The sequence below is a fragment of the Ixodes scapularis genome, unplaced genomic scaffold (assembly GCF_016920785.2).
Source record: "Ixodes scapularis isolate PalLabHiFi unplaced genomic scaffold, ASM1692078v2 PGA_scaffold0__279_contigs__length_252992795, whole genome shotgun sequence".
Classification (NCBI taxonomy): Eukaryota; Metazoa; Arthropoda; class Arachnida; order Ixodida; family Ixodidae; genus Ixodes; species Ixodes scapularis.
The window spans coordinates 114,533,930-114,554,469 of NW_024609835.1; the positions used below are offsets into that span (position 1 = coordinate 114,533,930).

Genomic DNA, 20,540 nt, shown 5'->3' on the forward strand with positions numbered 1-20,540 from the left:
GAATACCACAGTGCTTTTGGCCAGATTAGCCTGTCTGGAAATTAAACTCGGCACTTTGTCGATTGCTGCCCATTCCACAGCTGGGTAGCCAACTTGATCTTTGAAATGGCCGTTCCAAGTTGCACCTTGCTATGGTATCTCAAATGCCATAGCAAGGTGTAGGGATTCATCCCTACAAACAAAGTACCCGTATACCTTGCAATCTGTACCAGTTCTTTTCTTGTGGTGGATTCCAGGTAGGGGAGAGTTGCAGTCAATGCATGCCATGGTCCATAGTGGCACCTGTGCAGTGGGGGGAAGTGACCGTGCCCAAGAAGCCGAGAAGCATTGGGCTAATGCTGGCCAACGTTTTTCAGCAGGTTGCTTTAATACCACTACCTGGCATAGGGGTACTGGTTGAGCGAGCAGCGACCATGACGCTTGGGAGAAACATGAAACCCAACTTTCAGCTTACCGCAATATCCCGAGACGCCTTACTTCCGAAAAATAAACCACCCCCATTTTTGGCATGATTTGCTATATTTCTTAAACACCGAAAGACCTGTAGCAGGATATAAGCGAACATTCTTGACTGAGAAGTACAGTCATCTTTGCTTCAGTGACCCTTGCCAAAATTACGAGTTTGGCAGAGACAGATGACCCAAGATTAGCATTTTTTCAACTTTCTCGTTCGCACACCAAAAGTCGGCCCACTCCCCATTTTCACCCGATTTGCTGTTGATTTTAGGTGGGCTATCTCTCAAGATATTACAGTAAACGCATTCAAGTAGTGCCGCCAATGGCACACTACCATTGCCAATTGTCTCAAGCTTCATCTAAAACCACAGGAAACAGTTTTACGTCCTCCACAAATGTTAAAAGTCTGGGATAGAGCAATACGATATCGCCCGAGCTTCCCAACATCCTTTCTAAAGCCCGTGAAGTTGTTTTGTTTATTTATAACAATCGCCAATTGCGTCTGCTCTGCACCAAGCACCAAAATGGCGGCGCCCAGAAGAAAATCAGAAAATTAAGTGCCGACACCAGGAGCGTTGCTTGTTTAGTGACTCGAGGTAGGTCCAGAGAGGCTCACTGCGATGGACATACTCAACTCGAGTTATTCGCTTGTCGGAAGAATGCGAGAATGGCACCATGTACCACGTGCGTCCAACCGCGGCTGCCCCCTGAAAACAGTCTCGGTGCTGCCGTGTTTCCCCATTCGAAGCTAGCAACAGGACGACTTTTGCAGCTCGACACCTTCCTTGAAGCCTGGCATCGTGGGTGGTGCCCAAAAATTTGCCAACACTCACTGATCGAACAGATGTACCGCCGAGCGCCAACTCTACCCTTCCAACGCAAACGCCATGGCACACGCTGCACAAGCACGTCGTCCGGCTTTTCAGCGGTAGTCCTCATGCCTATGTCGTCACCGTGGACAGAACACAGAAACCGAAGTGAGCCAACGGGTGTTGTTTCTAAACGGTCCTCCGTGGGGATGTTCAAAAGGGTGGGGCTAAGAGCCCAGCCCTGTGGAAGTTGCACGTTTTGTTTGGGAGCTGTTTAGTGTGGTGCCAAGACACACTTAAAACCTTCTATCGCTTTCTTGCTTAGTGACAAAGGCCTTCAAGGTCAAGCAGGGACTCCCAGAGACAGCAGCATCGTCCCCAGTGGAAAATTTGTTTCAATTTACTGGTCTTCTGTGCTCCAGTTTAAGCTTCTCTTGTATGTTGCAAGTCGTTCCTCACACTTCATGTCGGAGGTTACGAGAAGCGTTTCGCTAAATCACAGGCATGCTTGTCCATCTCTGCACAGTTTCCTTGGTTAAGCATGTAATATCTTTTGTGCCATTTCATACTTTTTTTTCAATGCCATATGAGGCTCTGTGGGACTGAGCCACCGTGTTTCACTAATTAAGGGCAGCTCATTGTACGTGTTCGGTTTGCAAACAGTAAAAAAAGTAGCTCCTATCACTGTGTTCAAACCGTCTTGCACAATAATAGGCAGAGATAATTATTAATTTTAATAAAAAAAAACAAAGAAACAGGCTGGCATAATAAAACCAATTAAAGATATTCGACAGCAGTCACATCTAGTGCCCGTCATGACAAGCTCGGGCATGCAAAACCATATCCATCGCAGTTTTTGTGCGCCTATGCCTTCAAATATTCCCCACAAGCTATAGCGGCAACACTATTGAAAATTTCACTCTTTTTTTTGTTGCCCAAATGACACTATTACAAGGCACAGCAAATACCTTTGCACAGACACACAAACTAGAAATCTAAAGCAGTCATAACATTAAGATCTAGAAGGTCACGCAAAATGTACTAGTATGTCTATGCCAGTGGTGTAGCCGGGAATTTTCTTTGGGAACGGGGGGCTGGCTGAAGTGGCTGGAATGTCCATGACTTGGGGTGCGGGGGAGATTAAAATGCATATGTATAATTAGAGCCTTCCCCCCCCCCCCCCCCCCTGACTTTGCCACTGATCTATACATACCACTTGAAGAGTCACCTCTCAAGACTAATTCTCAACAGCACCCCACAAACAATGTGCTGACATCTGCTGCAGCAAACAACCTCTTGAGCAATCTGTAGGAATGTTAGACACTTCACAGAAGCGGTTTTACTGTAGTGACTCGATGCGCTCCAGCAGAACACAGAAACACGAAAGACAGATCAGAAGAGCGGCAGTCCTTTCTTGGAAAAGTACCCAACAGTTTTCCAAGACGTCTAGCGGCTGTGCAGGCGCCTCTTCCGACGGTGGGCCGCTGCGGCCACGGACTCCTTGATGTCCGCCACCCTGAGGTATCCCCTTATTTGGAGCCAGTTGTCCAGGCCGATCCGGTCCAGCTGGAGCCGACCGTTCTTGACGCACACAACAGCATCTTTGACGACGCCGGCCACAGCCAGGAAGTTCTCGTCGAGGTAGCGCTTCCGAGCCCTCACCCTCTCCCTTGCCACCAACTCCGACTCCGACGTTAACTTTTGCACCTCCTTCGCCACGGCAGGACTCCTCCAGACCAGCTCGAAAGCCTCAGCGAACCGTCGGCTGCGGGATCCCAGGGCAAACTGAACTGCACAGTACATCAACGACGTGTTGCGGTGAGTCGTGTGCTTGATCATGTCGTACATCTCCTCGACGTTGTACCCCAGGTGCACGTGCACAGAGAGTAGGCTGTGGTTGAAAGTGAGCTCCACGTGCAGATTGCTCAGTGCCAGGCACCCCTCGGGGTCCCTGGGCTGCAGGAAAAGCCGGTTCAGGATCTCGGAGTTCCTCAGCAGCAAGTAGAGGAGATTGGCCTCAGAAGGACCGAACTCCCAGCCGTGGAGGCTGAGATTCGAGATGCTCCGGTTGCGGGAGATTGCCTGCAAGAGGATGCGTGTGGATGCCACCGACGTGAGGAAGCATAAACTGGCAGACCGGAGGGTTCTTGTGGAGGACAGAAAATGTGCCAGGCATGTCACGTCGCCAACCTCGAGCAACTGGTCGTCCAGGTCGAGGCTGAGGTCTTCGAGGCGGTAGAAGTGGACCAGATGCCGCAACTCTCTTGGGGACAAGGTGTGCTTGCTCCACCGGCCGGAGCACCTCATCTTGGAGAACCCCGTGCAGTTCTTCATGACTTCCGCAAACCTCAGGGGTCCCACCTCGTCAACCTCCAGCTTGACCCTCGTCTCTGTCTTGGTCTCCCGAAGCAGCTGGGCAAAGTCACTCAGCATGCAGGAGTACATGATGCCGAAGTTGACCTCCTGGAGTGAATCATTGTACGAGAGAGCTTCCAGGAGCTCTCTGTAGACAGCGACGCTGATCATGTCATCCGGCTCTACAAGGTCAAGTGTCAGCTTCTGCAGCGTGCCATTCTCGCGGACCGCCTTGGCAAACGCGTCGCAGCAGGCGACTTCGCCGCCCGTAAAGACCAACTCTCTGAGGCCCGTGTTCCGACCGACGAGGGCGGCGAGGGGCGTTCCGTCCATCTGCCAACACTCGTCGAAGAACTGAATGTCGAGGATCCTGAGGGCCTTGTGCTCCACCACGGCTTCTACGAGCAACTCCATTGCAGACGCCTGAAGTCCGAAGCCCGAAAGATGCAGTTCCTCAAGACCACGGTTCAGCAGCAGTCCTGCCAGGAAGTTTTCAAGCTCTGTCATTTCAAAGCATACCTGTTGCCTTAACATCAGTTTCCTTAAGACTCTGTTTTGTGCAACATACTCGGCAAGAACAGTTCCTCCTCCCGGCTTAAGAAGATGGTCGTCTATGCTGAGCACGGTAATGCCAAGACTCAGGCCCCGAAGCAGCAGCTTGGCATCGGCAGGATCTATGCTCGTGCAAGACAGCGAGAGAGACGTCAGCACCGACATACCGCCGAGTGCAACTCCCAGACGATCCACTCCCTCACCAGGAGGAACACTCAAGTGTGATAGTCTGAGGGATGCGAGAACCGAAAGCTCCTTAAGTGCTGCCTCCAGCAAGACAGCTGAGCCCTGGGACAAGGTTAGTTCCTCCAAAACCAGGCTCTCTAGCCCTCGCAAGTTGCCGACAGCTGGCAAGACACTGGCCAACTCCTCTTTGCTGAACTCATACCCAAGCTCCAGGGTTGTCAGACCAGAGTTGAGGTAAAGGACGTCGGAGAGGAGAGGTGTCGGGAAACTGGGGTCCATGAACCTGCAGCTAAGCCGCAACTGTTTGATGCAGCTGTGTTCCTTGAGGAGCCAGTGCAGAAAGGCCCATTGGAAGCTGGGATGCACTGCATCTGGGCTGCTGGGACGTAATGCCTGACCAAGGCCGATGGTTTCAGGAGCGACCTCGAGCAGCTCCACCCGGGCACCCTCCAGCAGCAGGTTCCAGAAGACGAGCTGCTTCAGGATGAGGCATGGCTGGTTCTCGCTCTTGCTACATGGGGCAAAGAAGTCCGTCCGCATGTCCATGATGATACTAAGGAAGCCAAAGACTTCCTTGGCTGGCAGTATGTCTGGACACAGTCGGCTGAGGTGTCTGGCATACCTGCGAAGCTTCCGACGAAGTTGGGTGGCTGTCCTGGATGTGAAATGATGAGCGTCAACCGGCTAGCACTGTACACGTTTCAAAACTATATGAAATGCAGTGACTTCTAAACATCTTTTAGTGTGGCCCCCTGAGCACAAATGCTGGGGGACCACATTGAGGTGCACAATCCAGAGCACTGCTAGTAGAGAACCATCCACTATAGGCAGTATTCACCAGAGGCCATATTAAAGCACATTGTTTGCAGCACTTTTACGAAATGAGCCTCCACTTTCCGTCTGCCAATAAGAACAATCCTGATGGTGCGCGATGCACATTATGGAAGCTCTGTGGAAACCTGTCGTTGACAGACGCTCAGCAGTAACAAGTTCTGCTATGGCCACTGGTAAATACCGCGTGTGATTGCTCGCAGTGGCGCAATTTAATTGGTCTGTCTAATGCGAGCACTTCCAAGCAATCAAATCGTGTATATGTTTAGGCAGTGGGGAAATTAGTCAGCCCCAATGGGCGTCTAGCGACTACGCTAAAAATAAAAAATTGTGCCAGTCCACTACGAGTGCTAACCAGGGGCCTTTAACTTGCGTCGCACAGTAGTGATACACAGTACCACGCCAGAACGATTCTCATTTAGGTCAAAACAGAAAGGTACGGGAATTGAGCTCAGGACTTCTGCATTTTGCAATGTCAGCTTTCGTTCTGCAGGCGCTAGGGTACATTAAATGACTTGGCCACAGTTCCTCCGCCAGTACTCCTTTCACAGTGTTACCTTGCAAGCAATCGCTAAGAGCAAGGTGCTGTCAAGTGCTTACACACAGTATCGGTGAGCCACAAAGCGGAGCTCTAAAGGAGCATGTTTCAAGCCAGGATGGCGTATCGTGTCTGGAGCTGGTGGAAACTAACTGCCGACTGTTTATATGTGTAGGTCAAAGTAAAGCGTGTTCCTGAAAAGAATTTACAGTGTTTTTTCGCTGCAAAAATAAACAGCGCATTGCCAAATGCTTAGTCTCCGCCCAAATGTAGTGCTAGCAGTCCGGACCGGATGTCAAAATTTCAAAAATTACCTTGATCAAAAGTGATTTTCTGAAACGTTCAATGGAAAAATGGGGCCCATTCCTGGTGCTTCATGCCATTCGTCCCAATGTGCAAAGCATTCCCAAGAAAGGAGGACGGTGTTTTTCGGCCTGGGTAAATAAACTATGCGTCCCAGAGAGCTCAAACTCTGAGAAAGTGACGCTAGCAGTTGGGATAGAACACAAATATCTGAGAACATGACATTGCGTGGATCAAAAGATAATAGACCCTTTCAGAAATTCAGCGCCATCTAGTCACTGAAATATTGGGCTGAATATTTGTGTGCTAATGGCGGTTAAAATTTTGTGTATATTCGTCAAAGACAGACATACGAAAGCTAAGGTGTTCTTCCATGTACAGTTTTTCTTTCTCCATTCGTTTCAGTTTCAAAGTTATCAAGAAGCTATCACTCCGTATGAGGTGCTTACTTGAGTGAATCTCTCAATAAAATGGGGTCAAGGAACCCATTTTAGTGTTGGACGTATATTTTGCAAATGCAAAGCAAGAAACACGCTCCGCCCAAAACTCAGCACCAGCAAGGTCACTTTCCCTCGTGAAGGCTGGATCCAGCTGAGCACACGTGACCGCCTCTCTGCCGATACGGAGTTGGCGGCGCAAGGAAAAGAAATGCAATACTCTGGCTCTACAAGCAGAGCCAATACAGTTACTCTACCCGTGCCAAGACTGCACAGAGTTGGGGGGGCATGGGACAGACCATTCAAAGTGCATTGATTAAAAGCATGGTCTAAGGACTCCAGTCTCTGACCAGTCTCTGACCTAACATTTCGTCATCCCTTCTTTTTTTTTTCTTTTTTTAATTTGTATGAATTTTGTTATAACCAACCCCCCTCTCTTTTAAATTAAATTTATTGCCTATTTTTATTTGTATTTTTTTTTATCCTTCCCTAGATCTCTTCCACCAATCTTCCAATCTCCTCTTAGTTACCGCAATTCTTTCCCTATCCATTCGTCCATCCATGTCCGGAAACCCCAGTGCCCCCCTCCAAATCCATAGTCATCCCCCCCCCCCCCCCCCCGAGGGTGGGACGAAGCCCCGTGCACCTTAAAATTACATGTTCTATGGCTTCCTTTTCGCGGTTGCATACGTCGCACAGACTGTCTACTTCCTGGAATTTAGCCCTGTACGTTTTCGTTCGTAGCACCCCTGTTCTAGCTTCAAACAACATAGAGCTCCCCACTGAATTATCATACAGCTGTTCCTTCTTTATTTCTTGTTTTTGCACCCTGTATATTGTTAAAGCTGATTTCCCCTACATTCTCTCTTCCCACAATTTCCTCTCTGTTTCCTTTACTCCCTTTTCTACTGATATGCTCTGATCCGGTGGCAATCAATTCGTCGAACGACGTTTCATGGACAAATCGTTTCGTCGACACTGCGATGTTTCATCGACAGATCGTTTCGTGGAAACGAGCGGGTGCTCGTTTCATCGACAGATGTTGCGACGTTTCGTCGACAGCCCGCTGAGCCCGCTCTGCAAGCTCACAATATACGGCTCTGTGCAAGCTCCGCCAGCTGCGCCTCCTCGCGCGGCCTTGTGTTGGATGGATGGATGGATGAAAGATGGCTGACTGGGCCAAGTATGGCGAACCAGTACGCAGCCATCTTGCCTCACCAATTTAAACTATAAAATTTTTTTTTTTGCTTATTATTTTTTTTTTGGGAGGGGGGGGGGGGGAGGGGGGGGGGGGAGCTCGCCGATTGCACTGATTACGGAACTTACGATTTGAGTGGTTTCGCTCGTGTCTTTGCCCGAACCTTTGGGGACGCGTTGTCAAAGCCGGGAAGTTTTGTTATCGACCAGTGTCCTTTTTCAAATTAGATTTTTAAAACATTCAACAATATGCGCAGCTCTTGAGGGCTACGCTTTCGGCATCATACGTGATCGAGGTGTCTGTACGTCATCGAGTGCAACCCTTCGCGGACTGGCCGCCGGCACTCCGACTGTTTTGAAAAAGTGGTTGAGTCATTTCCAGAGCAAGCGTATCTTTCCGCGCGTCGCGTCTTTTGGCAGAACACTCAAGAGCCAGCTGAACATAGCATAGATTGTCCACACGTCAAAACACTGAAGCTCTTAAAGAAAATTTGAAAGAATAAACGAGGCCTGTTTGCGGTGCGCACAGCCTTCCTACCGTTGAAAATGGCATAAAATCGGTTTTCAAGCTAATTGGCATCTGGTCTTAGCCGCTAGCAATAAACTTTAAAGGAGACTGAGCATTTTCCTACGCGTGGTTTACTTTTACGGTGATAAAACACGGTTGTTTTCTCCTCCAAACACTGGGTATTCAACCTACTGTACTTACCAGACCGTATACGATTTTTAGTCTTTAGCATATTTAGCTTCTGGATAATGAATAACACAATAGTTCTCCATATGTTATGCCTATACTGAAATTTTGCATGCAGATAAGCTAATATGTGACCAAAGAACATTAGATTTGGAAGCCGCTTTTTTATGAAAAGAGTACGAACTTGCCCCAGGTATCGGTCTGCTGGAATCGATAAAATAATAATTTAATGTCGCGTGTGGCTCTTACCGACAGATTTCATCCAGTGGTACTACCGTGTCCAAGGCCTTGCATGTGGCGGCTGCTCGAGAGAAGCTATATAATGCAATAAGATGCACATTCGATATCAACTATGGTTTACTTTGTGTAATACGACTAAACTTCGTGTACTGTTTTATTTATCTGTGACCAATTATCGTGTTTGTTTGTTTATTTATTTATTTTTTGAATTGCAATGTAGTTTTTTTTTTTTTTTTTTTTTTTAGGTTTACTGGCGGGCAGCGTGCTCACGGTCCTCCCGGTAGTGCGAGCGTTATTGGTTTTCGTGTTTTTGTTATTTATTCTTATTTGACATTGTTTACAGCCCCCTTATTGTGTAATGTCCTTTTTAATCGGCCCTTAAAGGGGAACTCCGGCGACTTTTTGAGCAACCCCAACTAACTATATTTTTGAAATCGCCGTCCTTTACTCTTTCTAATATGTTATTTTGTATCGCGAAATTCAGAATAGTTATTGTGAAATCGGCAAATGAAAATGACGCCAAAACGAAGATTCGAATATACCCGCGCTTTTCATTGCCGTGACGTCACGGCTTGCGGTTCGAGCAGGCAGTCTAAAAATAAACTATGCCGAGCATTTGTATCGTGCTGCTGCGCGGGAGCTGGAGCGACTTTCCAAAGCATTCTTTGACACCATAAAACTGCCTGTAATCAGTTGAAAACAAAGTCTACAGCCCAAAGAGTGAACCCCTGCACACTCATGACGTCACTTTTTCAATGTTGCCAGTAGAGCTTTTCACTTTGGAAAACACGATGAGGACCAAAATTGTAAATTCTGTAACTTCGCGAAAAAAAAGTTATTTTGTCCAAATATTTGGGTTACTAGTTCAGCGATGTTTGTTGGTGTTTTCAGCAAGTCTTTAGGCGAATCGGGGACTATGAAGAAAACGGCGGAGTACCCCTTTAAGGATACATGACGATGAAACTAGTGTGACTAAACAGTTTTTTCGCGTATAAGCCGCAGTAGCCAGTAAAACACTGCATCACTTTTCGTTTTGAATAATTTAGGGTAATGAACACGCTTGACTTCAATTGAAGTATTAGGGTTGTAATGTTGCAATAAAAGGCTGCAAGCTGTAGTTTTGTTTTAAAATAACCAATATGAAGAAAAAAAAACAGTGTTTACGCCCTTTTCCGCAACCCACCATTGGATCGAAGTTTTGCTTTGTGCCTACGCATATTTTTCTCCACCACTTTTCTTCTTCCAGTAACTTTCGGTTCCATAAACGGGCATCGGAACTTGCAAATATCCGAATAGGCCGCGCGCGAAGTCCTGCGCGCTCTTGCTTTTCCATTTGACACGGATGAGAGCGAGAGGATAGCGCAGTTGCTCACCTTGGAGAGCAACTGCGCTAGGCATCGTCTTTTTCATCTGTTACAAGCGCATGTACTGTTAAATAGCGTTAAGAGAAGGAATAACAGGGTTTATGTACAATATTTACATTGTTGAGAAACGTTCTGACCCGTTGAGGCGTTCGGTATGTATTGCGTCGTTCGGTATTTGTTGAGGCTATATCGTTGCGCACTTCGTTCTCTTCGTTCTGCTGCCCCGTTCCTTTCGCGATCCAGCATGTCCTTTTCATCGCTCTCACTCAAGAACAAAGTCATAATGAAATTATTTTATATGTACCTTAAGTTTCCGGCATTCCTTTCGGAACCGCAAAAAAAAAAAAAAAAGTTTGTCGACGAAACGTTTTACGGTGGTGCTGTCGACGAAACGATTGTCGATGAAACGTCACACTGTCGACGAAACGTGTGTCCATGAAACGTGTGTCCACGAAAAGTTGTCCACGAAACGTAATTCCACGAAACGAGTTTCGACGAAATGATAGGGACCCGCTCTGATCGGCTCCATCTCGTTGAATGTATTTAAATCTCAGCTTGAGGGTTCGGTTTGTCCACTTAGTGTTTAGACTTTTCATATATACACTCCGTGCGACGCGACCGGCGCGCCGCCGCGCGGCCGTTACCGAAGGTAGGCAGTGAGAGTCCCAGCGAAACGAAACCACGCCGACCACGCCGCGTACACTGGTACGCATTGAAGTCGGAGCGGTGCGGTTGCGTTGGGTTGACAGCATGAACTGCTGCGTCGTTAAGTGCTCCAATATTTATGCGTCGTATCTTGTGGGGACGAAGTTTCACAGTTTTTCACCTCGCCGATGTTTTGTGAGACAGCGACAACGATGGACCGGTCGCGTAAGACGCGAGAAATTTGGTCTCCGGATCATGTCTGCCACTGTGTCGGCACGGCTGACATATTCTACACTGCCGCTTTGCGCTCTGCGTTTGTTTTCGTACCAGTAATGCCATCCCACATTCACGGGTATGCAGTGCGAATTTCGTTTAAGGAATGCCCTCCAAGGAAGTTTCGTCCTCCTCGTACGTGTCGATGATATTTCCGGACCAGTATGGCACGCGGTCTGTACTTCATGAAGAAAGATTCGGACGGTACAAAAAGCGACCAATATGAATCTAAGGAAAACTACAATGAAATTTGGAATGAATGGACAATCGATGTTTGAGTATGGAAGTTTATGTGGTGTGCTTTCTTTTTTGATCGGCCTCCTTTTGGATGTGGAAACACTGACACCCCGAGTCTTGTTGACAAATTGTTTTTTTTTTTTCTCGGCTTTAGAGCCACCTATCGCAAAGTTGTTCGAACTGGAAGTACCGTCCACTGGTACCTTCCTACCTGTAAAGTGTGCACCTCCCGGCCATGGTGAGTGGCATTCTCTTGACAGCCTTTGACGGTCAAAACCGGTTCCCATTTAGTTACGCCGCTCAAAAATATTTCCACCTGGTTAAACTATGCCATCTTTTTTAGGTATAAGTGTTTTGTCAAGTTACGGTTGTCCAAGACCTGTGTGCCGAAAATCAGCCCCTCGCACAACCAGATTACTACACAACAGCTGACCGCAAAAGCCTTTGACGGCCGAACCGTGTGTTAATTGGCCGGCAAACTTGGTTTTCTCAGCTTTGAAGCAACCTTTCGTAAAGTTGCTTCAATTGGAATTACAGTGCAGTAGTCTCTTCCTACCTGTAAAGTTTCCACCTCCCACGACCAGTGGTATTCTCTTCACAGCCCTTTCACGGTCAAAACCGTTTCCCATTCAGTTACGCCGCCCAAACCTAATTTCCACCTGGTTTCCCTATGCTACCTATTTTTGGTATTATAACTGTTGTGTCAACTTACGGTCATGTCCAAGAAACTGTGTGTCCAAATCTGCACTTCGCACAGCCCGGTTATAACACAAGATGTTGGATCCAATATTGGATAGTCCTTACAGCTTTATTCCTTTATTCGTTAGAACCATAACTTTCACACCTGCTGTCTTAATAAAACTTGGCCCACTTAGTGAACATCTCACTCACCTCCAAATATCATCGTCCCAGCAGTCCTACGTTTACAGCGACGAGCGAAACAAATTTCCCACTGAGAGCAATTATGGTGGCGGCCGTCTTGCTCTTCGGAAAATTTCTCAAACCCCTTTTTCGAGCACAACTAAAGAAATTAGTGCTAATAACAACTCAAACTCAATATATAAGGAGGGGAGAACAGCCTAAATTCCTTTCTCAAATCTCTACCAGCACTCATGCAACGTCACCCTCAACTTGTCGGCTCAAAAAGCAAAAGTTTCGTCCGTGCGCGCTTCCGCCGCCACAGCTTCGCACGCGAAAAGGCGTCGCAGGCTGCTGAACGCGCCTCACTGTCGAACGCCAGCTCCTCCGCTAACGGCGCTACGCGCGTTTTTGAAAGCGCCCCCTATAGTTCCCGCACGGAGCGTATAGATACTTGTACACTTTCGCTGCCCACCGTCTATCCTCAATTTCAGCTAGTCTTTGTTCAAATTTTACTTTACTGATCGCTTCTCTCCTCTCGAAAGATGCCCAACCCATATCCCCCTGTACTCTCTCATTTGGTGTATTACCATGTACAGTGCCCTTCAAACTTAACGCCGCCACTCGGTTACACCCGGTTACGCAAATATTGATCTATTGCATGCGACCCAAAAATAAATTGGTCGCTGCAGCTGCTCGAATACCTTCCACTGGTTGGGTTCTCATCGGGGACACGAATGTTCACCAAGTAGTTCGACCACTAGGTTCAGGAATAGCTCAACAAGTGAATAAACCGGACAATCTAGTGGCGGCGTTAAGTTTGAGGGGCACGGTACCTCCAATGCCAACCTACCCACACTCTTGTGCTGTATCTCTAAACCAGCCTGGATTTCTGACCTTTTACACAATATCGCATTCCCAAATGACAGTCCTGGCACCATGACTCCCTTCCATACACCCCTAAAGACTTCATATCTATTATAGTTCCATAGTGCCCTGTGTTTCATGATAGCCGAATCTCGTTTCCCCTTCTTTATTACAATATCTTCATGGTCTTTTAGATACCATCTTCCTTCACTTAATCATACTCCCAGATATTTGTACTTTTCTATGTGTTCTATCAATGTGTCCTGTATCTCCAGGGGCTCCCCCTTCTCGTCGTTGAAAACTATTATACCAGACTTTTCCCTACTAAATTTTAGTCCTAAATTGTCCCTTTCCCTGCTGCAAATCCTAATCAGTTCCTGTATTGTCTCACGACTTTCTGATACGAGTACAATGTCGTCTGCATACATTAACCCTGGCAATACTTGATTTACTTTATGTCCTTCCTCCATGTAAGTCAGGTCAAAACCGAGGTTGCGCCGTTCTAACCTTTTTCCCATCTCGCTGAAGTATATCATAAAGAGCAGGGGAGACAATGGGCAACCCTGTCTATGACCTCTTTTTATCGCTGCTGGTCTTGTAGTTTCGGCTTCCCATGTTATAACCACCCTATTCTCCGTATAAACCCGTTCTAGAAACTTAACCATGGTTCCCTCTCGTCCATATCCCTTCAGTTGGTTCCAGAGTTTTTCCTGATTCACATTGTCATATGCCCCTTTGATGTCTAAAAATGCTTACCCTAATGGCCTTTGACTTGTCACTGCTATCTCTATGCACTGAGTGATTACGAATAAATTATCATCTAGTCGTCTATCTTTCCTGAAACCGTTTTGAATCTCCCCTAAAATCTGCTTTCTCTCTGCCCATTCTTCCATTCTTCTTTTTTACAATTCTTTTTATTTTTACTTTTAAACAATTTTACAATGGCCTATATATTACTGAAGTTACTGTGATTGGTTGGTATGATTTGATACTGTCTTTGTCTCCCTTGCCCTTATATAAAAATCTCATACTGTTCAATTTCCCGTCACTGGGTACCTCCCCTCCTATAAGTATCTGGTCAATCACCTGCCTTAGTTTCAATTTGCTTGTTTTGCCTAGAACAGGGGTTCTCAAACTAGGTTCCGGGGAACACATGGGTTCCACGAGCTGGTCTCACGGGTTCCGCGAACACCGAAATTGCTACCCCCCCCCCCCCCCCCCCCCCATGCCACAGGCGGTGCAGCAGGATCATGCAAAGCGCCTTCATCTCACGTTGTACTGACATCGCGATTGATACGGTGGGGATATATGGGAAGCAACACAAGCAAAATTGCCTACAATTGTGCATCTGCTGCCTCTCAGTCGGAAAATATGGAGGGGAGGCAGGGGGGGGGGGGGGGGGGGGGGGGGAGTTTCGCGGCAGCTTTTGAGGCTTCCTGGGGTTCCGTGAGGCCAAAAAGTTTGAGAACCCCTGGCCTAGAACTTTTATCAATCTCATTGGTATGCCGTCTGGACCTGCTGCAGTTCCAGCCGGAACCCTTCCTTCTGCTTTTTCCCACTCCCCAGTGGTCATTTTCTCTTCTTCACTATGATCCTCCTCTTGTATTGTGTAGACACTACCATCCCCTACGGCCTGATCTGATTCTAACTCTGAAAATGCTGCTTCAATTGTATGTCTAATGTATTCTCTTGCCTCTTCCCCCTCTACCATTGTCCCTTCCTGTGTGGTTAGTGTCTGCTGGTACCCCTCGGTCTTTTTTCCGCGCACTAATGTATTCCCAGAACCTTTTTGCCGCATTCCTATCCTTCTGGTTTATCTCTATCACCCACTGGACCCCTGCCCTCCCAATTTTGGCCTGTATTAATGCTGACGCCTCCCGCTTTCTTTCCTGAGAATCCTCCCATTTTGATGCTACTTCGGCTAGTGTGGCCCCCTTTTTCTTTGCCCATCTGTGTTCTTTAGATGCCGCCTGGCGTCTCGATATTGCTGCCTTAACCTCTTTATCCCACCAGCTTTTGAGCTTGCGTTTTAGTTTTCTTCCTCCTTGTTTGACTCAATATTTCTCTAACTCTCCTTTGAAAACACTAATTAAGTCTTCATGTGTCCATTCTCTTTCCGGTTGCTTGGATACTATGTTCTCGATTCGCTTAGATACCTCCTGTAGTTGTTTATCATTTAAGTTATTCCTACCTTCTTGTTTTTGATTTTGCATTTCTGGTTTTACTGAGCCAAATCTGATCTTGATTCTCTTATGGTCACTCTCCCCAGACTTTTCGTGCCTTCCTCATCTATTTCCATGCCTCCTAATCTGTTGTATATCTTACGCGACATTAAACAGTAGTCAATAGTCGAGTGAGAGTTCTTTCTTTCCCGTGTTATTTTTCCATCACATTTTACCTGAGCATTAACCAATACCAGATCAAGAGCTTCGTAGAACTCCTCTAACATCCTCCCTGTTGTATCTGTATGTCAATCAAAGTCTTCCAAATGTGCATTCATGTCCCCCAAGATAATTATTTCCTTGTTAGTGCCGATTTCCCTAACGTCTCCTGATATACATGTCAAATGTTTTGCATTTTCCTCCCCTGCATCACTCCCTGTTTTTAAATAGACAAAACCCAGGATTGTGTCCAAACCCCCAATATTGCTTTTGACCCACATGTGCTTCCTGCAGCCCTCTCGTTCTCTTTCCTATTCCTGACCCTTAACTAATACCCCTAATCCCCCTTCCTTGCGTTCCCCATTGGCCCGGTTGCATCCCATCCAATGATATCCTGGTATGTAAGGTGGTTCTTCCATATCCCTCACATGTGTTTCTGCTAATCCATACACTGCAAAGTTTTCGCTCTCTAATTGCTCCTCAATCTCCTCCCACTGTATTCTGTTCCTGCCCCCCTGCATGTTTATGAACCCTATGTTAAGCTGTTTCTTTTTCCTAGTCCTGCGAGGCTTCCACTCACCCTCCGAAACACTCCCCTCTGCATCTACATTTTGGCCCTCATTCACACCGGCACCCTCAGGGCTCCGGGACCCCCCAAAAAATGTATGATGTGACGTCCAATCCTATCGCCTACCGTGCTCCCAGTGGTTCCACTGTAGTGGATGCCTTATGTAAAAGGGTCGGAGCGAGCCTCGTACACCACCCTGTTTACTTCCATTACTCCGTACCCAAATCGTCGGCTTAACGCCCTTATCACCCGGTTAGCTTCCACCACCCGCTTCTCTATCTGCGAAGACTGTCCCCAGACCTCTGGGACGGTGCATATTTGCACATGCACAGTCTCGGAGACCTCCCTCAGCTTATGTAACCCCAACTCTATCTGCCTGGCGAGGTTCTGGCTCCGTCCCTTTAACACATCATTTAGTCCTGCGTGTATTACCACTAGGCTCTCCCTTCCCTGTCTTCCCACACCCCCTCCTTCGCTTTGGCAAGTGTCTACCATGCACTTTCCTGACTGAGCCACTACATTTACCCTCCCATCCTCTTTCACCCTGTCCAGCAGCCCCTCCCTAACCCTTGTTATGTTTGAGTCTCCTACCACCAGCACCCTCTTAACCCCCGACTTTCTGTATTCATCCCCTCCAGTTATCTGTGCTTCCTCTGCCTCAACTTCTGCTGCCTTCCTCGAACCCTGCTGTACTGCAGCACTATACAGCTGTGCAGGCTCTTTTCCTACGCAGTCAAACACCTTGTCACTATTCAACTGGCCCCTTATGTCTGCCGCCCTCACCACTGTCTTCTCTGCCACCTCACCCTTTTTCTTATTAACTACTCCTCTCAGTTGCTGCACCATCTCCTCGCACTTCTTCTTATGCTCCTCCAACTCCACCTTCCACTCTTCCCCCTGTCTAAGCTCCTCCACCTGTCACTCAAGTTCGGCTCGCTGTTCACCGTTCTCGCCTCAGCTCTCCCGCCACGCTATCTACCTTACTTTCCCATTCCCTGGTCATCTCCTCCACATCTGCTTCGGCCCTCTTAATCGAATCTCCCACCTGCACCTCGAGATGTACCCGCTTCTCCCGCACTACCCCTACCTCCCGCTTCAACTCCTGAACCGTATCCGCCCATTCCCTTCCTATTCTTTTAAAACCAAGTTCTACCTTCTCGCAACTCCGGCAGGTAAAGCTGCTCTCCTCGGCTTCTGCTACAGTTTTGAACTCCGTCTCCATCATGCAGCACCAACGGCCACACTCCTCACATTCTACATTGGGTCCTTCTTTTACTTTAGGCTGTGCATCCTTCTTTCGTCGCACATTCACCATTGTCTCCCGACACACAGCGCGACCCCACGACAAATATCCCACCAAAACTCAAACCCAAGAAAGCCTGGGTACGCCTCTACCCACACAACCAACTAGCCCGCCAAAAGTTTCAAATGTGCAGGTGGTTCGGTCTCGTGACCCTACCTAAAAAGCCTGCTTTAACCCGACTATCCTATCGCTACTTTAAAAACTGCTTTCTTCTACCCATAAAACCACTAGTATAAGACCAAAAGTGCTTTACAGTAGGGCTGTAAACCTGGAGGATCAACCCCAATGGGGTGTGCCTCTTGCCTTTAGCACGCAACACCACCAACGAAGATCCAACAAGCAAGCCTATCCTATCACCACTTTAAAAACTGGTTTTTACTACCCCATAAACATACCCGCAACAAAACTAAATACACCAAACCTAGACCGTTACCGAGGTGGCCAGACTAAATTTCGAAATCAAGGGTCTTTAGAAATACAAAATATCTCTACAAGCCGATGTTTAACAAAGCCTATAGCCAGAACAGGACGTAAGAGTGAATGTAGCTGCATATGGGATTTATATCAATGAAAACATTTGTCAGCAATAAAAAAAAATATATTTTTTTTTGTCTTCCAAGTTTTTTTTTTTTTTCTTTTATATACTGCAAAAGACTAAATTTTCGCGAATTACGCGAATCGCCTACAATTCACGAAAAATACGGGCAGTATGTGAACGCTATAGAAGCTACACTCAATTCGGGAAAATTAGAACCCGCGAATAATTTCAAATTTTCAGCTATGGCCCGATTCGAAATTTTAGCCTCCAAAAATTAAGTCGTTTACAGTAAATGTTACAAGCACCCACAATGTCTTGATGATAAATTAATACAAAGGTGCAAGCGAGCTGGACAGGCTGTGTTTGGAGATTTGCGTTTGTCCTTTGTCCCCCTTGTTCTTTTTCTCCAGGGATCATTATCGTTACAATGTCTTATCTTGTAACGTCAACTCGGAGAAATTGTGTCCCGTCCTCAAACTCTTCAGATAACGTCCTGTTCTCAAACTTTCGCGTTCTATTCCAACATCTAGCGTCAATTCACGGAGCTTTGTGCCAGCGCGTCGAAGCTCAACGACGAACGGTGAATAAAGTGAACAAATCGTAAATCGCGCTCCCAATAGTACGCTATCAGACGTGACACGGAACACATTAAACTGGCCAGACTGGCCAAACTTACATTTTGGGCTCCTGCGCGCGCGGAGGTCGCTGCCTAAGCTGCGGAGGCATTGTGCGTGCTTTCAAGCACCGAAATTTACATCACTATCAGAAGGCAGTGAGTAGCTCGAGCCGCTCGATTCTTGAAGTACGCGCCACCTCCACTTTCCTAACAATCCGGAATAAACCGACTACCGACAGACTGCAACGACTACAAGATCAATCAACAAATCCTCCAAATCCAAATCCTACAGCTATCTACAGCTGTCTCTCTTGTATGGCTGGATGTGACTAGATGTTCCATACCTCCGTAACAGGGTGTAGCTTGCGCCATCTATCCGAGGATATTAAAAATCGCGCTCTGGCGCTCCTGGGAGCGACCGCTCTGTTATCGCCCCGGCGCAGAAAAGTGTAGGGCAGTGTGCTTGCACTGACGTCACATTGCATACTTTTGAACACCATATAAAAGGAGGAGAGGGAAGCTGCTTTTGTAAGAATTTTGAGTGAAAGGTTAATCTTCTATAATCTTCTGGGAGGAGAATAGCGAGACCTGTGCAAATCCGGGAGGCTCCTCATGAGAGGGGAGCTCCTTCTTCCCCTTTTCTCTGGAGGTCATCGGAAATGACGTCATGTGCAAGCCCCCTTGCACTGGTGGCACATCGCATACTCTTGAACACCATGTAAAAGTAGAGGGAAGCTGCTTTTGTAAGAATTTTGAGTGACAGGTTAATCTTTTGGGAGGAGAATAGCGACACCGGTGCAAATCCGGGAGGCACAAAGGAGGATCCTGATAAGAGGGGAGCTCCTTCTTCCCCTTTTCTCTGGAGAGCATCGGAAATGACGTCATGTGCAAGCCACGTATTGAGATACGACTGGAAGTAAGCGGGCGCGGTCCTACACTTTTCTACACAGGTGCAGAAGGTTCAGGTAAATCAAACGAAACAGGTCACCGAAATGTACCCAGAGTTGTGCCACTGTACCCAAAAACTGTCAGCCTATTCACTCTGGTGAAGAAGGAAGACCAGCGAAGGTGTATCACAGTGGGAATGAAGTAATGGCCGGCTGCAAGTCGGCAAGCCAAAGTGGAAAGGATGGGAAAGGTAGCTGCCACCTATGAGCAACGGCAGCAACCAGACAACTGGCAAACCGTTGTCTGGTTGCTGCTGTCGCTTATAAATGGTGGTAGCTGCCCGGAGTGTCGTGTCGACATTAATTTGCTGGCGGACACGATCCTGGGGAAACTAGCCCTTAACAGCTCCGCTGTAAAAGGGTTTCGCCGCCAGCTCCTCATTGGCGGAGAAGGGGTCACATGAGCCAAATTCCACTACACCACTTGCGAGGAAGCTGCCTTGCGGAGCACTGGGTTTAGTGCAGGACCTATTTTAATGCGATGGCGTTAAGAAGCTTGTGTCGCAGAAAAGCCAATGTCGGTGGCATGACGGGAAAATCCTGATTGGTCGATAGGGTCACGACGTCACAGCCACATGACCTCAAGCAGGAATTTTGGACAACGCTCATGTGAAACGTACGTGACGTCACGCATGGAATGAAAAAGGTTAAAACATGACAGGTAATGTGAATTAAAGGTTGCCGCATGTCTCAAATGATTTCACTTTATAAAGTAATTCATTTGCCTTAAAGAAAAAATGTTAAGAATTTTAAGCGGAATTGAAACCCATGACCCTTTGGTTGCAAGCCAGAAACACTTTTGATTAGGCCATGCAAGGCACACTTGCACGGCGATGCAAATGGGGCCCGATATCGCTATTACATTCCACTCTTTCTTGCTCTGTGTTCACAAAATGGAGATATTACACTGAAGTCTGACGAACAGGAGGCTTCTTGAACTTTCTGGAATTGTGTGTGCCACTTTTAGACATATGTAATCGCAATCTTTTCATAATGCAAGCGCTTTTTCAGCGCGGCCTTGTAGTAGCAGACAACACGACAACCGACAAACACGGGAGATGCACGACGGCGCATGCGCGATGAACCGCCGCCTCGTAATGTTGTTGCACCTCCTACAAGAACGACAGTCGCTTCTCCCGCAATACTTGGAGTCAAATATTTGAAACAGAAGCCTCTAGGTGAGAAGGGCTTGGAGGGGGATTTTGTTTTGCATAGGCAACTGGCCATCTAAAGTAGCAGCAGGGTATAAATCCACCCCAATACGTTTATGTTACAAGTAGCGACAAATGCGCCAACGGACGAGGCGCATGGCACGTTCGCACAGTAATGGTTGTCGGTACTTGCA

At 47.3% G+C, this 20,540-nt stretch overlaps 1 protein-coding gene across 3 annotated transcripts; it reads right to left on the minus strand.

The window, feature by feature from the left end:
- Window positions 1-1,978: 1,978 nt before the first annotated feature.
- Window positions 1,979-18,699, minus strand: LOC8023478. Of its 3 annotated transcripts, XM_040220023.3 has the most exons (3): window positions 18,309-18,481; window positions 4,981-5,013; window positions 1,979-4,869 (listed from the first exon to the last, which is right to left on the minus strand). In XM_040220023.3, the coding sequence occupies exons 1-3, from the start codon at window positions 18,356-18,358 to the stop codon at window positions 2,712-2,714; spliced, it is 2,241 nt and encodes a 746-aa protein (XP_040075957.2). In that variant the 5' UTR covers window positions 18,359-18,481; the 3' UTR covers window positions 1,979-2,711. The 3 variants fall into 3 exon arrangements, with proteins under 3 accessions (XP_040075957.2, XP_029824662.3, XP_042145512.1); XM_029968802.4 differs by having other exon boundaries at window positions 1,979-5,013; window positions 18,309-18,699; XM_042289578.1 differs by lacking the exon at window positions 18,309-18,481 and adding an exon at window positions 17,363-17,487 and having other exon boundaries at window positions 1,979-5,013.
- Between the last annotated feature and the right edge of the window lie 1,841 nt (window positions 18,700-20,540).

Coding starts and splice junctions, on each gene's coding strand:
- LOC8023478 (XM_029968802.4), bottom strand. CDS start 18,358: ATGCCTCCGCAGCTTAGGCAGCGACCTCCGCGCGCGCAGGAGCCCAAA. Junction 5,014..18,308: donor CGCGCGCAGGAGCCCAAAAT/GTAAGTTTGGCC, acceptor TTTCACATCCAG/GACAGCCACCCAACTTCGTC.